This window comes from Centroberyx gerrardi, chromosome 6, assembly GCF_048128805.1.
Source record: "Centroberyx gerrardi isolate f3 chromosome 6, fCenGer3.hap1.cur.20231027, whole genome shotgun sequence".
NCBI classification, from domain to species: domain Eukaryota; kingdom Metazoa; phylum Chordata; class Actinopteri; order Beryciformes; family Berycidae; genus Centroberyx; species Centroberyx gerrardi.
Window position 1 is genome coordinate 22,879,192 of NC_136002.1, and position 21,755 is coordinate 22,900,946.

Consider the following 21,755-nt stretch of genomic DNA (forward strand, 5'->3'; position numbering starts at 1 on the left):
AAGAGAAAGTGAACTCTACAGACTTAACAAATGTAAAGATAATTTTTGGTAATTCTAGAAATCTACTATCTTTGAGTGTTGGTTTGTGTTGTACAATTCCCTGTGGGTATACTGGACTGAAAGCATTTCAACTATGACTTTAATTCATGTACAGTTCACATCAGCTCTCTACAATGCATCTCAATTTAGCTGAGGACCGATTCTTCTTTTCAGAACTTTTCAGAGCTTATCGATTTTTGACTCTGTGATTGACTTTATGTCAAGACCCTGAGAAAGCTCAAAACGATTTTCCTACTCCCACCATTCTTCATGTTAATTATGAGTGATTCATCAGTGCTAATTCGCTATGCTAATTATGTCATTGAACTCTGCAGGAAGATTAGTGTGTAGACATCCCCCCACAAAGAAATGCACAGCAGGCAGCGCAGGGGAAAGATGATAGCTAATTTCCTTGCTCAGGTTCTGGACATCAAATCAGTTGATGGGCAAAACAAAAACAAAAAAGCCAGACAACACCTAACTTCTTTGCTAAAAAGCTCAAAGGTGTAGCTGTTTTACCTGTGACTGATTTAGCCTTTCACTTACTGTCTTCACAAAGGCTACATGTTTGCCCATTTTCTAATTATGAATCAATGCATCTTTCCGTATTTTCGTATCACATCATCCTTTACCTTTATTAGCACTCACATAATTAATTGATAATTAAAAAAATAATAAAATACACCAATTACAGGCATTTTTTCTTGCCATTATAGTAAATATTAACCTCATCAGAGAAACCAAGAGTGCATGGTGTGTCTTAGGATGAAAACATCAAGAGGCCGATGTAAATATAACATTAACAAAGTATTACTGATGGCGGGAAATGGAAAGCAATGCAGATAATGAATGATACAGAATTTCAGCACAAAAGCCATCTGTTTGCTTGACAATTGTGCATCAGCATTCCTTATCTGTTAATTGGTGTCTGTGCCTCACTTTATCTCAGAGCACTGAAAACGAATGCCAACATTTAATCACCACTTCGTCACATGATGGAAATCTATTTCTATATCCTTTTTTAATAAGAACAGGTAGCATATGCACCTAACTCTCTTTCCCTTTTATTCAACCCTAGGCTCAACGCTAGGATCTGATGATTAATACACCAAAAGAGCTACACTTCAGCACCTCGGTAACAAACTGAAACCCTTGTCAGTGTGTGTTCCACCTTCTCAGCACCTGACTGATGAGCACCTCTATTATAATCATCTCCACTCGCACTAGGAAACCTTTCCCAATCGTCAGACAATTAAGCTGATTTTGTCACACTTGAAAACACAGAGGATGTGATGACAAATCTCTGAACACCACAGGTCTACTGTTAAAATGAGTTTGTTTAATGTGAGCATAAAGAATTTTTGAGTGTGCAAGGTAACTGAATTAACATACTGTATTATCCATATAGTTTAATACAATTGTAAAACATATACAGCAGAAAAAAATAAATAAGTACAGTGCAGTGTAGATTAATATAGCCAAATGGAGTGAGGAACAAGCCAACTCATTGTTCAGTAGGGCGGGGATTTGCATCAAAAATGTGTTTTAGTAGTTTCTTTTAGTCAATACTTTTCATCAGCGATTGTTCATTCCCACCAGGTATCCATTCTCCGTACGCGCACTCTCTGCTTATAGTGGTATTCTTTCAGGTGCTTTTTCAAAGCATTTGGAATGGGAAGCATGTTGATACCGTCGTAGGTGGTGCGGCTGCTGATGACCGCTCGGCAGATGTGCTGCAGGCTGAAGGGCTGTGTGCGGTGGATCGGGTTCGACAGCAGGGGCTCGAAGAACATGCAGGAGTTGGGGTCCTTGTAATGTTCCAGCAAGCCCGTGACCGTGGGAGCGTGGAACACACTGGGGTCGTGCACGTCGAAGCTGAAATTGTGGTTCCACTGTTCAATGCGAGCATGTAGCGAGCGGCCGTAGCGCCGGAAGCTGACGGAGAAGAGGTAGTCTTCCTGGGCAGAGTCGCGGAGGAGGAAGGTTCCTTCGGGCTTTCCCTCCAACAGCGTCTCCGCCTCGTAGCGGTCCATTACACCCCAGTAACAGGGGAGGTTAGTGATCTGCAGCAGGTCTGGAACTAAACAGTGAATGTAATCAATCTGAGTGTGAATGCGGTAGCCGTCGTGAGGTTTGTGATGCTCAGTCTGAGGGGCTATGGCTCTAGAGGGGGGCACGTTGGTCACTATAACCTCTGGGTCGACCACAGGGTCAGGGAGTGGATCGCAGGTGGGGACAGAGGCGGTGGAGGTGGAGGAGGAGGAGGCGGAGGCTGAAGCTGAAGCCGAGGCCGAGGCAGAGGCAGAAGCCACCACCTCATCCAGAGTGTCCAGACAGCTCTGCAGCAGGAGCTGGTGCTGCTGCTGCCTTTGGAGAAGCAGCTGTTGTTGCTGATGAATAGTGGCTCTATCATCGCCTGCCAACTCATTCATACCATGAGCCAGTTTTGGGCCCAGCTTGTAGAGAGGGTTAATTTGGGCCGTCACCTCAAACGTGTGGATCTCTGCGTTAGGCGGCGGCTCAACACCTTGCTCGATGCTTATACGCCTGCGTTCTCGCAACCGGTCGTCTACGTCCTCCACCACGGTAGCCATGGTTGAAGTCGAGGCGCTGCTCACTACCATGGTATCCAGCAGGGGAGGCTGGGTAATGGGGGCTGTGTGCTGCTTGATGAGGTACCACTTCTGAGCCAACTCCGAGCCTACAGGGAAAGGGCAGTCATCCAGCATCAGCTCACTCAGATGGATTTTGCGCCTTGAGGAGGCACAGGCAGTCGATGACGCCAGAGCCTGTGGAGTCGGTGGTGGAGCCACACTGTGTGTCTTTATGGGGAAACACTGCCCCATGGCATCTTGGATTTTCTGTCGGAGAGTGCGGCTGCCACTTGACCCTCTGCCCTCAACATCACTGGTTGGAGGTAACTCCCCTGTGGCAGAGCTGCTAACTGTTCCCTGTCCTGGCCGAGCTGCCCGTTCTTGCCCTATTAACGAGGCAGCAACTTCCACACCCTGCCATCTCCTGTTTTCCTTTAGAGGAGAGGAGGAGGAACACTGGTCCCTGGACTCTAAATCACTTAACAGCTCACCATACTCAAAGCCATCACTGACAGGCCGCTCAGCAGCTGCTTCATGGGAGGTAAGGCCTTTCTTCTTCCCCTTTCCACCTTTACGTCCGCCGCCTGTGTCTCTTCTCTCCTCCGACCGGCTCTGCCTCACCTTGGGACGAGCTCCCCGCTCTCTATCTTTCCCTCGATTCCCTGACTCCTTTGGTAATGACATGACAGTTGAATTATGTGGTGAAATAGTAACAGTTGCACGAGATGACTCCACTCCAGGGAGATGCCAACAGATGACTTGTGACTGCAGTTAGCTTTCAGCAGCAAGTCTCCAATCCAGATCCCTTGCTTGAGACGTCATTATCATGGTCCATGCATCGCTGTCACAGACTTCAGGCAATCTGCAAAACAAAATGACAGCTCCTGTTAAAGGCAGCAATTAAGGTGTTGGGATGATTCTGGCTAACGTGCTGTCATATTACATGGTAAGAAATTGTCTTTTTTAAAGTGATAATGAGCGTCTGTAAGATTAAGTGTGATCATGCATAGGCATAGTTTAAATTCAAGGCATATTATACCAGTGACCGACAGAAAGCAGCCGGCACAGGCAGCCACAGACCTACAGTTTGATGAAATCAAACATTAGTCTTGGTTCTGTGGCCTCTAGATCTGGGAGAAAGCTGTCCGTGTTGCCAAGTTATCCTGGCTAGCATGTTAGCTTAGCTTGCAATAGCATCTTTGACGAGCTCTAGCCATCTACTTGGCTTGGTATAACTTATTTATTACAAACACAACTGACAACCGGCCAGCAGTAGCACAAGACTAATGAGCCAGCCAGTTCCTAAGATGAGAAACAATAGCTGTGATGCCTTTCGCTCTGATTGCTTGAGTCCTGGATCTGAAGCGTCTAATTAATGGACCGTCCGTGGCAAACTTGAAAAGACTTGACAGGTACCTAACGTTAGCAGTAGCAGTTAGAACTGGGATCTAAAAAAGTACGGTATAACTTCAGGTCCTAACAGCTGCAGCTATTAGCTTTCCTGTAATTCAGCTGTTGATGTCTCAACCTTTCATCCTCCGTACTTTGCAAAGTAACGTTACACACTAATCTTCGTGAACACTTAATATCAGTGATCAGACCCCGACTCTCTGCTCTCTCCCATCAGACAAAACTCCAAAAATTGACAAACAGTGGATGGGTTACACTAGGCAGCAAGAACTTGAATGTGGTAACTTTTCCAGTGCAACTTGAACTTAATAGTTGCAAGATTTCAGATGCTTCAAGGTAAATCCGTGCCACCTAACAGAAACACATCAAGTAGTACCAAGAGGCTAACGTCTTTAGCAAGGCAGCTGTTTTTGTTCAGTAGGCTAGCTGGCTAGCTAACTTGCTAGACACTTTTCACTCTGAAAGGAAAGGTCTAACGTTATATATATTTATATATCTGGATCGTTGGTTTTATCATATATGACACGCATTCCCAACATACCTAAGTAGTTAATATCAAATTACCTGCTGAATGAGCTTCTTTTTACTCTCTTTAGCTAAACTAATAACGTTAAGATAAAGGCGGCTAGCTAACGTTAGCTTGATAAATGAACTCCTGAAACCATGCAACCCGGAAGTGAAAAAATAATAAATAAATAAATAATATTTTTATTCAGGCTAAATGGTCTAGAGGTCTACATGCAATTATATATTTACATAAATATATAGTTGCACGTAGACCTCTAGACCACTTAGCCTGAATAAAAATATTTTTTATTTATTTATTATTTTTTCACTTCCGGGTCATATATATATGAGCTAAATTCCAATAACCTGGTTAAAAGAAGAAAAAAAAAGTAAAAATAAGTAAGTAAGTTTGACTCGGGCTTGTACAGATGTTAGGATTGTGTGTGTGTGGAGGGGGGACTTGATGAATCTATATTCTGCATTGTGGAATGGACTTTCTTTACAACTGTGAAAATGCATACCACTAACTTTTGTCTGCAAGTAAAAGGCGTGATTTATGCATAGACCGTAAAAAATGAGTAAGTAAACAGACAGAATGACAAGCCATGAGTCAAGTAGCAAAAGAACTGAACTCCTTTATTTGGACTGTCAATCCGATGAATGCTGCAGTTCAGACCATTCAAACATACGAGTGACAGTAAAAAAGTAGAGTGTGTAAGCATGGGATGCAAAATGTTCATTCATAAAATATTAGAAAATGTCTGGGGAGTCATTAGAATTAAATATAAATTGTACAAGACAAAGATGCAATATAGCCTACAACTGACTGCTTTATTCATTAAGCCAGGCAGGGACATTGACAATATCTGACGGACCACTTGGTAGGAGTCTTCATATGACATAGGTTTTGTACCTCATAGTGGCTGCTTGGTGTGTGAAAATATACCCAAGGCTGAACTTATGAAGTGCATTTTCTAACCCATTTCGCGCATCACTGGAATGTAAACATGGAGTAAACATATTCCTTGGCCTGTTATTAGTGTTCAGTTATACACATAATCACATCAGTTATGGCTCAGATAAGCATTGTCATCCCCTACTGCATCTCCATTATGCACATGCATCTGCAGAAATCTGCTGCATCATGCGCCATGTCACTTTCTATCTGCACTAGTATGTGTAGGAGGTCTCAAACTTCACAGAGAGGTTATGAAAAGGATAATCTGAGCCATATAACATAAGAGTATCAATATACAGTATAGTTAATAGTTTAAAATAAGATAACTGAATCTTAAAGTTGTCAACATCATTAACCCATTGAACTCTTTGTGGGCATGAATCTGATGCATTCACTAAGTCAGATCTATCCAAGAGCCTGCTCTGAAAAAATCCATGACTACAATACTATTCAGGACCATTATCCAAATCAACAGATAGAGGAAGCTGGAGCTGTGCGTTTCAGGCACCACATGAACAGTTTATCAGCACGTGACAACTAACAGTTTAATCACAAGGCCAGGAAAACTATTCTCTCTTGTCACTCCACAACCAGAAAGGCAGGCGGTACATGCCTCACACAAGTATCACTTGAGATATCTACCGAGACTCGCACAGAGTCGATGGGTAAGGGGGTAGAAGGCATCTGTTGTCAAGCTCTACCCAGCCAGCTCATTTGCGAGAAGGCTTCAGTACTTTAATGTGTTACATAGTGAGACAATGGAATATTCATGACATCACATAACATGAAATGGGCATTATCCCAGAGAGATGTAAACAGTGACATTTAGGCGGTATCAACATAGAACATTAGTTGCAACATTTCTGCTCTCTAGCTTTTGGTGACACTGGGCACCATCAACCACCATGACTATTCTGTCCTCTATCTACAACAGTGCTGAATTAGTGTGGCAAAACATGCAATTATAGAAAAAAAGCATAAGTTATCCATATCAAGGGAGAGTAAAAAATACAATTGGAAAAGATATCTGTAAATAACCATGTTTACTAGACAGACCTCCTATGGCTCTGCAGAAATAAAATGTGAATGGTTATCCCTGCCTTATGATGCAACCAAAGGTGATCCAAAAGTTAAGACCATATTACACATACATGCACCTCCGCTCTGCCACATTCAAAGACAGAGGCTGTATAAGACAGTTTTTGATTCAACACTGATACCACATGATAATGTTAGGGGTTTTTTTTGAGACTGAAACATGTTGAGACACAAATGGAAAAAATGGACATCTTCAAGCACCTTGAAAAGTATGATTCATCAAATCACCACACTGGCCATTTTGAGGAGAGGGCAGTGCGAGGGTGAGGAGGTGGGTACTGGAGCATTCATTACAAGATCGAGCTTCATTTTCCAGAGCCAATCATAAGGGGGCCAGAGGGTTGAGATGGGTTTCATTAAGTTTCCTCACCCAGCATTAAAGTGTAAATTGAAAACACTCTACCCTCCCCGCTTATATCAATTCGATATCAAATCAGCTCTTAGACAGTACAAACCTCACCAGCCCTTATTCAACCCTGTGGGGATTCCTCGGCGCAAAATGAGATTCATCATCATTTATGTACTAGGGCATAAAATATCAACAGAGACAAATTGCAGCTGGCATAAATTCTTCAAACTGCTATTGTTTAAAAAAAAAAAAAAAAAAATTATACCATTCTGTTGCATCTCTCTACAAATATCTTTCTCAAATTAACAATCACACAGCCCTTCTCTTTGGCTTTGTAGAAGTTTGAGAGTCGGACAGTCATTTCTAATGTGACTATGTGTTTGAGGGAAAATAACCAAGACAAAGGGTATGCCTGTGGTTGAATTACAAGCTGCTCCTCAATACTTTTGGTCCTCGTTTCCTGCCACTGTCACCAAAAAAAAAAAAGAAGACATTCTCTTCTAATGCGTTTGGGAGTGTGGCAGAAAGAGAGGACATGAAGAACTAAGGAAAGACTTCTAAGCTTCAACCAACACAAGCCCTCATTAGCACTGGTTACAGAACAAGGGGTGTGGCTAGGGAAGTGCGGTTGTGTTTGTGGATCAAGCCCCGGCTACAAGCTGAGCCTCTGAGTGAGTGTATCGGTGTGTCAATTACAGCTTAGTGCCCAATTTCAAAGATTATTTATGCATGTGTGTGGAGGGTAAAAGTGCCTTACTCCTGGTTGGGAAACTTTTGAATCTACACGTTATATGGGGCAGGAGCTGTGGCTGTCAGTGTGTTCTGGAAAGAAGCCTTGCTCCAAGGCAGGAGGAAAAGAAGAGAAACTCATAGGGCAGAACCCCTTTAAGACAGCACCAATCAACCAGTTTCCTCTCACACCGCGGCAAACTGAGCCTCTGCACATCATGTCACAGTCCTGCAGACGACATGGAGCAGTTTGCACAATTAACCTTTTCTCTCTCCTGCAATATAATAATCATCTGTATTCCATTTATAATAAACTTAGTTGTATATAATAAAGTACAAAAATATCAGAGAACATATACACAGTTTTTGTCATTTTGTAGTGACCGCTTTGCCTGGTTTTCTTAAGCATATATCTTTGTGCTGGGCGATGAGGAACTGAACAGGCCTCAACTGAAGTGAAGTGTGTTTGTCTTGCTTCTTTCCACTGCTTTTCATATTGTTGATGTTCGGTCTATTCCATCTGAGGGGGGAGATTGGAGAGAAATATGTTTCAGCGCATTTATAATCATCACATGTACTGCACCATCCACATTTCACCCTCCGGTGCTCTGTTCATCAAAAATGCATGGAACAGCGACGCCATTCTAAGAGAATACTAGGAAAGGCCAGGCACACTAAGATGGCACAGAGCAACTGAGGCCCCAGATTCACTTGACACTTTGATGCAAATTTTGTCATCCAATTACACTAGGATACAAGTGACAGGTGTAGACGCACAGAAGTGGCTTCAATTGGTTTTCTATGCCCTCACCTTGTAGAGAAGAAATTCTACATTGGATTGACTAACCAATTGTGTCTAATCCCTTTTCTCTCTCGGTCTCTCTTTCTGTCTGTAAGGGGAACCTGAGTGTGACCAGACTAATAATACTGTATTATTAATAGATTATATATTATTAATAACTATTACTAGTAGAATATGACAAATTCAAATATGAATTAAAAATAAATCAATGGACTCTCTTGTCTTTATATCTCTCTGTTCGGATGGGGAACTTGTGTATGGCAAATAATTTTGTATTGTTTTACTTGTCAGTGGTTGTGTTGCGCATTGTTCATTAAAAATGCAGTGACTTTCTCTCATTGTCTAGGTGCAATACAGCCACAATAGGAACATAAACACTGTGGGGCAAAAGTAATGAAGACACAATTTTAAATAAATATAGCCTCAAGATACATAAAACAGACATTTTCAGGCCAAGTATGGACACAGAGCAATGTCTTTACATAATCTTAGATCATTAAAGATCACCACAGCTCAAAAAAAATGCTCATTCTCAAAAATCATGCTCATTAGACACTTAGAGGTTTATAATTCTTTAACCAAGCTTATGTAGAAGTGTTACAGTGACTTCAAATCTGTTTATTACACCAACACATTACACACAGAATAAATCTGAACATGTGTTGTTGTGCAGTCTGTAGTTCTGTGAGGTTTGCCTGCGGGGCGTTAGCCTATTTAGTGTTGGGCTGCTGAGGACACTCACCCCCTAAGGCATGCTCTGTCATACTGAGGCACAGTGACTCCAGCGTGGGGTTGATCTCCAGGTCGGCACCTGGAACTTGGCATTCTAAGGGAAAGAGGAAAAAACAAAGTACTCAGTCCACAGAAGGAGGAAGGATTATATTACCATTGTGATTGCCCTGAAGTCATTTTTACTTGCACCACTAAAGGTTTCCAAAAGCAATTCAGTATTTTGTTTTTTACAATAGATTATGTCCAAAATTGAGGAACTCACCAATTTTCCTCTTAAATGAACAGTTTTGCTTATTAATTATACTTTATTTTAGGGAAAAATACCCAGCCTTATGTACCTTCAAGGATAACTTATTATTTTAATGTGAAGTTCAGATGGTTCTTTGCCCTAAGAGTAGTCTAACAACCAGGTGATTGATACTGTGTGGATTGGTTCTGTTCTAGTAGCCACACAAACATCAGCAAAAATTAACCACCCCCAACATTAAATGAATAGGAGTCACAGGGGCAACCATGACATGTTACATTCTTGGTCAAATCACCATAAATCATCTTAAAGCAACATGTTATTTTATGTTAAATGATGATGATTTAGCCCAAAATTTGCTGATGTTTGTGTAGGTACTACCAGAGAACCAAACCTTGCATACCGGTTTCACTTGGTTTTTAGACTAATATCAGGCCAACCATCTGAACATCACATGAAAATAACAGGAATTATCCTTTAAGTGCAAAGTAAATTAACTTGGAAACTATGCAAGATATAGAAATTATGTTCGGCATTATTTGGCATCACACTACTTTTCATCATGAAATCTTAGCCTACAAAATTTACCAACGCTGTTTACTATGTCACTCAAAATAAATTAAGTGTCAGAAACACTTCAGTTGGATTTGCATCTTTAGAGGCCTTGGCCCTAAACTACTGCTGAAACATTATGTCAGCTAATTAACCACCTGACAATCTATTTGACTAAACACAAGCAAAAGGAAACAAAATCAGATATAAATCTGTTTTATCAAAGGTAATATTATTTACAAATTCCAAACCCAGTAGGCCTATTTATTTATTAAGGAATTGTAGGCCATAGAGAGGGTTTAACAGTTTGCATGCACTATGTGATAGTGTGTGTGTGTGTGTGTTAGAGAGAGAGAGAGAGAGAGAGAGAGAGAGAGAGAGAGAGAGAGAGAGAGAGAGAGAGAGAGAGAGAGAGAGAGAGAGAGAGAGAGAGAGAGAGAGAGAGGGAGAGAGAGAGAGTGTGAGTGAGTGAGTAGGGGAGACAGAGACGGAGAGCGACAGAGACAGATAGCTAGAAAGTGAAACTATGTAGGCCACTAATGGGCAATCGGGGGCTTAATTCGACCCATGTCACCTTTAGATTCAGCTCCAGGATTGGCTTTATGTGCAGTGATTGGCAAGGAAGCCTAAACTGATTTTAATTGTGATCCTTTTTGAATATCCATGAGAATGAATTCTAAAAATAAATCTATTGACACTTAATGCATCTTTGTTGAATAGAGAGGTTGCTGAAGCTCTTCCAAGTACATATGGTATGTTTGTTGGTGCCAGGCATGTCGGTTCTAGCCACTGAAACATGGTTTACTGAGAATGATGCAATAAACAAAACAACATCCTGTCACAGGCAGCCCTGTTGGTGAAAACACACCCCACCATTATTTGGCATTGCATTGACGAGAAAGGTCTAAGGAGCATGGCAAGAATTGTACAAGCTAACAGGCAGACTGTCAGGGCAAGTAACAGTGCAGTGGCATGCAGCTCAGCTGTCCTTGTCACAGATGACATGTAGCAGCACACCGGCCACAGAGTGTAATCACCTGACACATAATGATTGAGTGAACATTGTCCACAGTCCTCTGAAGGTCTTAAGGATTCATTTTGAGAACGAACAATTGCATTTACAGTATTTATGCTGTTTTTCCTTCTAGTCTATATAAAATCCCACATTTTGTACATCTTTTGGAATCAAATTGGTGCATGTTGTCCCAGCAGTATGAAGTAGCAAATACTCTGTTTATTGCAGGTTTCTTACACCATGTGCATTGATATCATCATATTTGTTTTTGCATCCTCATACACAGGTCTTCAGGCTTCAGAATTTTCTGGCCTCCATCGCCATCAAAGTTGCCCATCTCTGATTTAGGTTAGAAAATATTGACAGTAATTTTAGGCTTAAAATGAAAGGACTTCTAGATAAGGAACATGTAGATAACAATATGAAAACGTACACAGGAGGTCGAGGGAGGTGTGAATGATGGCTGTAGCTACATGTGGGTAGAATATATATATATGAACATGTAAATGGGGACAGTGGTGGACAGTGGATGTGATGTTTGAGGAGGGCTGTGTATATCCATGTTAATGAGGGATTAAAGAGGCTTTGACATCATACAGTACCTTGCTGCTGGAACAGGAGCATGGTTTGCGGGGAAGTGTGGACAGGGAGTGAGTGGGTCCGCTGCACAGAGCTGCGACTCTGACTTGGCATGCTGTTACTGCCCCCAGGGTTGGCAAACCATAGGTTCTACAAGGAAAACACAAGTACTCATTACACAAATGCCACTCATCCTAGGGGGTTGATAATTTTTTGCTTATCTTTTCAGCCAAGTGATTAAATAGAAACCCTTCAAGCTATGATAATGAATCAATTCATATCAACGTGTGATGCCTAACCCCTTGTATTGCCTCATGTACATTGATAAACTGCCACGACCTCCTGTTATTTGACTTGTTTTCCTTTCAGAACAAATGTTCACTAATGAGGATCATCACTCCTTGGGCATATCATCATGTAGGTCAACACCTTAAGACACTGAACGGAGATAGCGAAGAGAAACTCTTTGCAATGAGTATGAACCCAGGGGCAATTATATTAAATGTCTACTTCAAGCCGTCTAGTGAGTGTTTGGCAAAGAACATGAATACCTTTGATATTTCAAAAATCACCACAAAGAAAAAAACAAGAACTTCCACATTTGACTCTAATTATCTCTCTGAACTCGTGATGTAAAATATTTTGTAAAAAAACTGATCCATTTTGTCTAAGAGTCTCCCTCCACTTTTGATGCTGGATTACTGTATTACTATGCAATGTTTCAGAGAAAAAGTGACATTGCTGTGCTTGGTGTGTGATTTTAATCATATGTGGTGATTCTTGTAGATTTTCAAGCTGTTTGTGTAACACTACATCAAGAAGTAAACTAGAAGCTTATGGTAGAGTTAAAACAGCACAAAATGGCCACCAAATATCTCAATAATGGAAAAACAGTAATCTGGGATTTTTAGCTGCTGTCAAGGCAAGATTAGCATGCCACAAACTGGTGGTATTGTCCATTAAAATGTCTATCCAACAACAGGACTACTCACTTGTCTACCCTGGCCCGCCAGCGCAGGATTAGTGAGGGTGTGGCGTGGAGATGCTCCGCCGATCCCGCCTGGACTGAGAAGACCCATGCGCCCGGCTGGGAGTCCCCGAGGAGCCATCTGGAACTGCCTTTGGCCCCGCCGCCCTAGTCCTCCACTCACAGAGCCTGCTGTGGGGAGGGAGTTGGACCCATACGCCCAGCTAGAGTAAGAACAGAAGGAAAAGAGAAGTACATCAGACTTATAAAGAGCAGTCAATGAGAAGGGCTAAAGAGAACTGGATGTTCAACTAGTACAGTTACTTCATATAAAATGAGGTTCATTATCTGAGTGAGGAAGAGAGAGTGAGAGAGAAAAGGGAAGGGAAAGAGAACAGAAGCAGGAAAAGTCAGACAGCAGGGATAAGTGGAGGGAGAGTGTTACATTCAGCCGGTGTGACATCTCCCCTGCTAAAAGAGGGAGATCAAAGGTAAGAGGGAGCCAACAGTGTCTCACCCTTTCTGTCGGTACACAGGCATGTCCAGCATAGCTTTCCGAGGGAACAGGCGGAGCAGTTTGAGGACCTGCTGCTTCCAGGAGACCAGCCTTTTCCTGTGAGTTTCTGAGAAAGCCTGACACAGAGGGAAAGACAGCGGCACAGAAAGGCATCAGCATTTCAAACAGCACTGCAGGCTTTCGACGGACGCTTCTGGAATTTGTGAATTTCTTTGACAAGTTTTATTTTTCATTCTAAGAAAAAACTTTAAATCCTATCCTATCGGTACAATATTTTCCATGAATAAACATTCAATACATTTTCCTATAAGGCTTCTTATGTTGTACTGTACTACTGACATTAGGTGCAGTTACAACAATACACAAACGCACGCACACAAATCACTTAAATATGTGAGTTAGTGAATGAAAAACTTGGACTCAGATTCTCACCTCATGTGTCAGACACTTCTCAATGAGCTGAAGGTAACAGCTGATATTCTCCTCATCTGGCCTTGACACCAGCAGCTGGGTGCATACTGAAACACAGAATGGGGTTTACATAATGGACATAGAGTAAATCACACTTTTTCCATACCAAGTACAGTAGCCCATCCAATCAAGGTGTGGAATTACACTATACTGTATGTCAATATGTGGTTAGGTGGATATGGATGTGTGAAATATCTTTCTGTGCTGTGTTTCTATGTGTTGTATATGTGGGAGGACATAGAATTTCTATCGCTTGCTCTGCCAAATGTGGATTTGTATGGGCAGAGCAAGGAAGAGGAGGGTAAATGTAGCGTGTTTTTGTGTTGTTTTTTTCCCCCATCAGCTTTGCTGTGTCGTGTTTGTAGTGTTTTGTTATGTTGTGTATTGTGTCTCAAGTGTGTGCTACTGCAATTGACACAAGAGAATTTCCCACCGGGACAAATCAATTATCTATCTACGCATCTCTACCTGCCTTACAGGGACCCAAGGGGAAATCTCACGTGTAAATCTCACGTGTAAATCTCACATGTAGAGTGCAGGATCTACGTGTATTCAGTTTCAATCTAGAAAAAAAGAACAAAACAAAACAACAAAACACCTTCTCAGTCTCACCTTTACCCATGACACGGGTGAACTGTCCAGCAATGTCGCCGTCTGAAATGGGTGTGGCTGAGGACTCTCCATCACAGGGGGGCGGGTTGTGGGACTGGAAGCCCTCTGAGGCCAGCTCTTTATCTGCCCCTGTCTTGGGGGCTTCTGAAGGGGAGGCGGGGTCCGAGGCTGTCTGCACTGCGCTGGGTGGGCTGTAGGCCTTGATGGGTGTGATGATGATCTGTTGCAGCTCCTGGAGGGCGTTACGCAGGTTCCCCCCTTCCAAAATGTCCTGCCAAAAGATGACTACATTAGTACCATATACAAGCTCTTCTCAGATAAGCCACTTTTGGGCAGCAGGGTGATGTTTTGAGCACAGAGGCAGACGTTCAACCACAGGACCTGGATTCAAGCCACAGTGTCAGCAAGCATCTGCCCTACTGAAATGTCCTAAAGCAAGACACTGAATCCCTGCCAGCTCCTGAGGCGCTGCTCTGTGGCTGACCCTGCTCCCTAACCTCCTTGTGGAGGAGGGAAAGCAAAATGATTATTTCCCTATGGGGATCAATAAAGTGTCACATTGCTATTGTTATTCAGTAAATAAAAGCATGAATGAGTAAATATTGAAGGACATTTTTGATCAGCATGACTAAATATTCAACACAACACACATTTTCAGTATGAGAAAAACATCTTGATTCCATCTGAATTACCTTCTCTAAAGACTTGAGCACACTCTGCCTCTCTCGCAGTTTCTGGATACTCAAGGCAATCTTATGCCGCGCCCCCTTAGTGACATTCTAGAAGGAGACAGATAGAAAATAACAAGAGGGCATGAAAAGCAGGCGAGTCATTTCTCGTGGGAACACTGGCCAATTTATACAGTTACTAAATAACAAACCTAATCACCATCTGTTTCATTAAAGCCAAGGGGCAAAGGCAAAATCGCACCATTTATATGTGTGAGTGGCTCTATATAACTGTAGGGTGCATTACTTAATTTCATGCCTCATTGAGAGTTGATGTATCATCAGGTTTGAGGACAGTAATGTTCACAATTGATGGGGAGGGGTGAAATAATCACAGCCCGGCCCCAGTGTATGTGAAGGGAAGGCGTATAAACCTGTGACTCCAGGTGCTGCTCTGTGAGAATCATCATCTCCTCATAGGTCATCTGGGAGAAAAGTGATGCATATTTATGAAGACGGAGACTCTTCAACCATGTGGGGACATCTTGAGCAAACACACAAACACAAACACACCAAGGGACAAAAAAAAAAACCATACAGTTACATTTCGGCTTATATCACCACAGCTGTTGGCAGTGCGTGGCTTTTACCAAAGTAAAATACCATCTATGTGACCGCCTTTGGCTTGTGCAGGTGATGAACTCTGACCTTTCATTCCACTGCCATCCTCCTGGAAGGTGTTGCGTGTGGAACCTTGTTCTTCTGTCTGCTCACTGCCTGAGGAGGCCACACTGCTCTGGGGGGACAGGGGTGCGTGGTCTGTCGGAACGAAGGCCTGCCGGCCCCCCAGGTCGTCCTGGCTGACCCACTCAGAGCCACAAGCCTGGGGACTGTTAGGGATTAGGGACATGGACTTCTTCAGAGGGCTAGGCTGCATCTGCCCACCCAGACCTGGCAAGGGGAGCAATTCAGGTAGGTAGATTGTTAGAAAATGCATAGAATACTTTGGAAAGGGAACATGGATAATATTCTAGATTCTCAGATGAGAGATGAAGACAAATTATATTAGTACCAAAAACTACAATTAACACCTTAACAAAATGCTCATTCACATGTACAATGGTTTCACTTCTCCCAACACACTATATCCTTCCTACGTTTTCTCCACAGCTAAAAATGATAGGAAATGGGGAAATAGTTGCCTGTGTTATTGCTGTTGATGGGAGAGGACATCCCGCCTGGGAACGGCATGTGTCCGTTCTGGCCTGCTGGAGATGTGCTGGACGAGGGGGACTTGTCGTGCCAGGCGTGACCAGGGTCCAGGGCCTCAGCAGAGCTGGGCCATTCATCTGAGCCCTGGCGCGGGTGGTACGGGCTGGATGGGGCCCGGGAGGAGGGTGCATAGCCACTGGAGAGGTGCTCCTCTAGGTGGTTCAGCCACATGGCCAGAGAGGTGCGGTCGTCCAGGGTGGTGGCAGGGTGGATGAGAGCATAAGATAGCAGCTGTCTGCTCTCTTCCACAAACAGGCTGCTCTCAATAGTGTGACTCAACACCTTCTGCAGCAGCTTCATGTACTCACATTTGGCCTCGCTGTTGCGCGGCTGCAGCAGAGGCAGGTGGGACAGCAGCAGAGATACCACCTTCTCCTTTGGCTCCTGGTGCCACTGGCTGACAATAGCTGATGACAAGGGAGACAGAGATGACTTGGATCAATAATTTAATAAGTGACTGATTTTGGTTTTGGTAAAATACAAGGCTTTTTCAACATCAGAAAAAGACAGAACCAACAATGTATCCAACAGATAATCAGATATCGCTCAGCTACCTGCATTGTTGGCTTCAGCTTCTAGGATGTGGATCTCTGTGCAGTCTGCCAGCCAGTGCTCAAGGCAGATGTGTAAGAAGCGAGCCTGGGTGCGGGACACCCTCTTCAGGAGGGACAACAGTGCCACCGTCTGTTCACACTCATTCCAGCCCTTGAACCAATCCGTCAAGATGCCCACCTGGTCTCGGAACATCATGGCGTGTCTCCTCGGGAAGGAGAACAGGAATGTGTGGGTGGGGAGGGGGGTACTGGAAACACTGCTTTCTCACACACAGGGTCACTCTAGCCCCGCACAGCGGGGTCGTATTTGGAACAGTCCTGGGATCCCCTCAGATTGGACCGAGGGGCCCTCACATGGTTCAGGTGCAGGAGTGACTGCAGATAGGGGTGGCGTGTGGATTACTTGGAAGAGGTCTTATGTAGTGAGGGTGGGAAAATGTGTCAATTCTAGTTGGTAGTAACACAGAAGGCAGAAAGAGGGGTTGTCTCACTCTGGCATGTCCAGGATCACATCATCCGTGTCCTATCAAATCAACAAACATGGAGAGAGAATAAGTCTTCCATTACTCATTCGTTGTGTTTCTTCAATATTCAGCTGATGTCTAAATTTCAAAATCCTAGCCAACCCAATATCATGACTTAAGTACATTAAAAATAAATATATCAAGTGAATATGAGTGATTTGACAGATAAGGTCAAATTCACAAAATGTGAAAGGGAATATCCATCCCTCAGAATTAACATATGTTATTCCTATGATCTTAGACAGTTTTGTTAGTATTTGTGAACATAAACTGTTCTCCCACAAAGCTGCAAACAAGAGACGCAAGAAGACTTTCTTGGATGATGGCATTGGCATCAAATGACAAATCTTTGAGCTGACAGTGAATGACAAATGTTGAAACTGACAATCAGTGGGAGACTGCCTTTGTGGACATAGCAACAGTACAAGGGATAATATATTTATACAATATGAGTTTAGGGCCCAACAAATACAGAACATTCAAACACACTGATCAGCTTTGGCAAACCTTTTGTTCATGATATGCAAAAAACAACAGTAACAAGGTAATGTAACTGCATACTGGAGTCCTGGACCTTGTTGATTTCAGTTACAAATGAGCTGTCCGTGTATTAGTCATTCTCGTCACATCAACATCTTACAGGTTTGACTTTAAACACCGTGAGATATCTCTAGACAAATCTTGCGAAACATTTCCCGAAAATCTTAGTCACAATTGTGACTTTTAGGGTGCTGTTGTTTGTGGTAAGCACATAACATTATGCTGTATCTATTAGTTCAAAGAGATTCTTGCCAACGTTGCTCACGCTGCTTGAGTCATGTCATGGTAATAAAGGCGCAAGTCATTCACATAAAGGCAGGTGCGCAAAATACACGTTAACCAAGAGGTAACAGTTGGTAAGTAACGCCAAGAGTAATGGCTAATGCATAACGCTAATGCAGAAGTTTGCATAAACATAAAAAAGGGCACTACTGGCCACAGCAAAAAGGCTGTCATCCGTGCCCTGTATTTAGAACAGCTAATCATAATACAGAGATTATCTGCTACTGGGCAGAAGTAGAACACATATAGTCACTAACCAGCTAGCTATATGTCAAAAGCATCAATTGCCAACACCGCAAACAGTGATACACATATTAGTTATTGCTTTGAGTAACAGTAATGAACAAACCTGACAGAGTGACGTTAAGTTCTGGTCACCAGACTGTTGTTTTAGTTATTCCTGCACGATTTAATGAATCAAATCTTGTTACACTCGGCTGCTTGCTTCAGTCTAGCATTAGGTAGCGGTTAGCTAGAGTTAGCTTGATCGGCCTAGTCAGTGATGAGGGATTCAGGATTTGTATTGTTTTTCGTTGACGATGTTGCTGCTGGTATGCCCCTTTTCCCCGTTTCGTACTTCAATCTCCACGGTGCAAATAGGGTCGTCAAACCGCAAATTGTCCTCAACAAAACGTTATAGGTAGTTTGATTAAGTTAAATGGCTAGCAATTTCCAATCAGCGGACTCAAAAGGTTGGTTGTTTACCTTTGTCAATTGTCACTTGTTAGCGAGCTAGGCTACAGTGCTAGTGGATAGCTAGCTCGACGGTAAGGGTAGCTAAATGCTAGCGCTAGCTTCTTAGCTAGCAAGTTTGCTTATAAATGCAATAACGTTAGCTTAGCTGAGAGAAGCGTCGATTTCGATCCCGTGCGTGGCATTCGATAAACATATTCCTTTACAGCGACGAGCTCCCGTGATTTCAAATATATAATGTAAAAGAATATATGTACAAAATGTTTATTACAATACAGAAATAAAGAGAGTACGCCTGGAGAAATCTACTTCGATTTAGAGTTGACGTAAGACGTAGGCATAACGTCATACGTTGGGACGGTACGCAATGTTTTGTTCCACCCACAATTTAGAGCGTTCAGGCTATGGTTCCGCCAGTGCAAAAGGAAAGGCTGGCCCACCCTGCCAAGTCAGCCAGGGAAACACTGTACACTAATGCAGGCACCATGTGGTGGTTGAATTACTTCAACTTCAAATAATATGGATCTATTCAAGGTGGACAATTAAATCTGTTGTGTCAGACTGGAATGTATAATTTTGGTCCAAATATTGTTTAATTTTTTGTGGGAGACAATTATTGTCATTTGCAATAACAGATGCCCACACTGTTGAATACAACACATTATCTGAGTGCAGAACAAACTTGTGAAACTACCTGACATCAGAGGGAGTTTGCACAGTAATGTCATCTTGTTCTGGAGAAAAAGGGGAGGCGGCACTGATGGCACTGTAGCTGTGTGTCTGCCCTCCCCTTTGCACTAAAGGAGGATCTTGACAGTCTGAGAGTAGCTGTCAGCTTGTCACTAGCTGGTGTAAGGAACTTCAAGCAAGGCAGTGTCACTGAAGACAGGAAGGCAGACGCGGACCCCTTTGAGAATGGTATGAAAGTCTGTTGCAATTGCTTGAAAGATGATGCTTTTCTGTAGAAATGTACTGGATTTGATGATTTGACTCAGTTTAGTTGGTTTCTGATTACTTTATTGAGACCCAAGTCTACCATCCCCCTCACTCTCTTCACACAGGAAACTACATTCTGCCATGCTGCAACGACAACATTTCCTGCCCTCAATATGTCACTATATTATTTTGAATGTTTAATGCATCCATGCATGGTGGATGGAGAGCTGAACGTCTGAAATTATTTAAGCTGATGTCCCCAACCCTCTTTCTGTTTCTGTTTTGGGGCTCTAGACTATTTGCAATGTAATCCACATCATTTTATTTAAATATTTTGATATTTCTTAGTCTGCCTTCTTAGTCTTTTACTGATTTTCTATTCCACGTTGCAGTCAAGCTCCCTGGTTGTGTGTGAAGTGGATGAGAGTCTGAAAGAAAAACTGAGGAAGTTTAGATTTCGAAAAGAAACCAACAATGCTGCCATATTGAGTGAGTATCACATGTTGGTGGAGAATGTTAGTTACTTACATATCTCCACTCTAATTATTCCATTTAATCCTTTTAAATAACACAGTTGTAATTTGTTCAACCAAATCCCAAATTTCAACATGAGTGTGTCAACACAGGCAAAACCAGAGAGACCAATAATCATTCTTCTTTCTCACAGTGAAAATAGACATGGAGAGACAGCTTGTAATCCTTGAGGAGGAATATGAGGCAAGTAACTGATTGAACTTTGTCTTTTGCAGATGTTACAGTCTGAGTTAAAAGTCACCAAGAAAACTCTGTCTTTCAGGATATTTCCCTGGATGACTTGAGAGATGAACTTCCAGAGCGGCAGCCCAGATATCCTCACTGAATGTCACAAGCACATTCTTGCATAGTTTTCTTCTTAAAGTCTGCACATTTACACACAACAGTATTTAGGAATTCTGTACTAATATGGCAACTATGTTATCAGAACATCATTCAGTTTTATGTTCCTTGACAACAGTGCACATTCATTGTCTACAGCTACAAATACGTCCATGCTGATGGCAGAGTGTCTTATCCTCTGTGCTTCATATTCTCCAGTCCGATGGGTAAGTAATCATCCTGGCTGTCACAGGCCAAAAGCAATCTCTTTCCCCTTCATTGGACAGAAAGATTCTTGTTTGGTTTGCGGAGCAAAACGAAAAAACTTGGCTGCCAAATTAACAGGGATCTTCACTGCTCTGATATACAGTTTATGAATATTTATAATGGTAAGGGGTGTGACATCGCTTGGATATGTTGATGTTCTTTAACCTAGTCAAATTAAGGAATCTCTGGGGAAAAAATGAACTTTTATCACACAATTCAACAGGGTGCAAGCCTGAACAACAGATGATGTACGCAGGCAGCAAGAACCAACTGGTCCAAGCTGCAGAGCTCACAAAGGTGATTATCCCAAATACTGACCTACATTTTATTATAAGATGTCCAGTGGTTTACTGTACTTTTTTTTTTTTTTAAATAACACTACTTTCTAAGCTTGATTAGTGAATCCTTTCATTGATGCTTGACTATATTTTATTTTCTGTCAAGAGTGGTGACTACAATAGTAAATGTGCCATCTATAGTAAATCTGTCATTTAAGCAACTATGTTTGATGTGATGAAAATCTATCCATTTTTCAAATGCTGATAATTACTGAAAAATCTGCTTATGAACTACAAAATCTATATATTTCTGGGAGACTATTAAATGGATCTAGACAAAATATTTTTTTATTTTTAACTGACTAGCATTAGTTCGGCAAATTATTTATACTTTTAACTGGCTAAAATATTTCAGCGCACGTTCCACACAAGATATCACAAGTATTCACATTTGACTCTGATCTTCTCTGCCTTTACTTTGTGAGGTCTTTGAAACAAGAAACACTGACGACTTGTCAGAGCAGTGGCTGAAGGACCACCTGGCATTTTTCCGCTGAACATGCATCTTCCTACATCTTATAACTACCAAGTTTAATTGTTTATAAAAACTAGTATCTGTAATATTCCATTTCACTCGTTTTATTCATACTTATGCATCTCATTGCTATTAAATGATTTATTCACTCAAGTTTGAATGTTTTATTTTTT

The 21,755-nt window shown here is 42.2% G+C and overlaps 2 protein-coding genes across 4 annotated transcripts; one reads left to right on the forward strand and one right to left on the reverse strand.

The window, feature by feature from the left end:
• Window positions 1–1,376: 1,376 nt before the first annotated feature.
• On the reverse strand, window positions 1,377–18,976 carry samd4b (sterile alpha motif domain containing 4B). 3 transcript variants are annotated; one of them, XM_071927310.2, is made up of 13 exons: window positions 18,368–18,976; window positions 16,673–17,195; window positions 16,049–16,525; window positions 15,555–15,797; window positions 15,281–15,390; window positions 14,871–14,957; window positions 14,179–14,449; window positions 13,528–13,613; window positions 13,096–13,211; window positions 12,604–12,802; window positions 11,635–11,761; window positions 9,229–9,312; window positions 6,040–8,204 (listed from the first exon to the last, which is right to left on the reverse strand). In XM_071927310.2, exons 2-13 carry the CDS (start codon window positions 16,866–16,868, stop codon window positions 8,176–8,178), a joined length of 2,025 nt encoding a protein of 674 aa, XP_071783411.1. In that variant the 5' UTR covers window positions 16,869–17,195; window positions 18,368–18,976; the 3' UTR covers window positions 6,040–8,175. The 3 variants fall into 3 exon arrangements, with proteins under 3 accessions (XP_071783413.1, XP_071783412.1, XP_071783411.1); XM_071927311.2 differs by lacking the exons at window positions 6,040–8,204; window positions 9,229–9,312 and adding an exon at window positions 3,314–3,495; XM_071927312.1 differs by lacking the exons at window positions 6,040–8,204; window positions 9,229–9,312; window positions 11,635–11,761; ... (8 more) ...; window positions 16,673–17,195; window positions 18,368–18,976 and adding exons at window positions 1,377–3,495; window positions 4,608–4,684.
• Window positions 18,977–19,508: 532 nt separating this feature from the next.
• Window positions 19,509–21,735, forward strand: gmfg (glia maturation factor, gamma). The gene is made up of 7 exons (XM_071927316.2): window positions 19,509–19,629; window positions 20,040–20,136; window positions 20,315–20,364; window positions 20,444–20,493; window positions 20,647–20,729; window positions 20,993–21,066; window positions 21,533–21,735. Exons 1-7 carry the CDS (start codon window positions 19,627–19,629, stop codon window positions 21,602–21,604), a joined length of 429 nt encoding a protein of 142 aa, XP_071783417.1. The 5' UTR covers window positions 19,509–19,626; the 3' UTR covers window positions 21,605–21,735.
• Window positions 21,736–21,755: the final 20 nt, after the last annotated feature.

Bases quoted from the DNA above. Each gene is read 5' to 3' on its own strand.
- samd4b (XM_071927310.2), bottom strand. From the start codon at position 16,868: ATGATGTTCCGAGACCAGGTGGGCATCTTGACGGATTGGTTCAAGGGC. The intron at 16,526-16,672 runs GTAGCTGAGCGA...CCTTGTCATCAG, and splicing joins AGCTGAAGCCAACAATGCAG to CTATTGTCAGCCAGTGGCAC. The intron at 12,803-13,095 runs GTGAGACACTGT...TTCTTACTCTAG, and splicing joins CCTGTGTACCGACAGAAAGG to CTGGGCGTATGGGTCCAACT.
- gmfg (XM_071927316.2), top strand. The intron at 20,137-20,314 runs GTGAGTATCACA...TCTTTCTCACAG, and splicing joins CAACAATGCTGCCATATTGA to TGAAAATAGACATGGAGAGA. The intron at 20,730-20,992 runs GTAAGTAATCAT...ACAATTCAACAG, and splicing joins CATATTCTCCAGTCCGATGG to GGTGCAAGCCTGAACAACAG.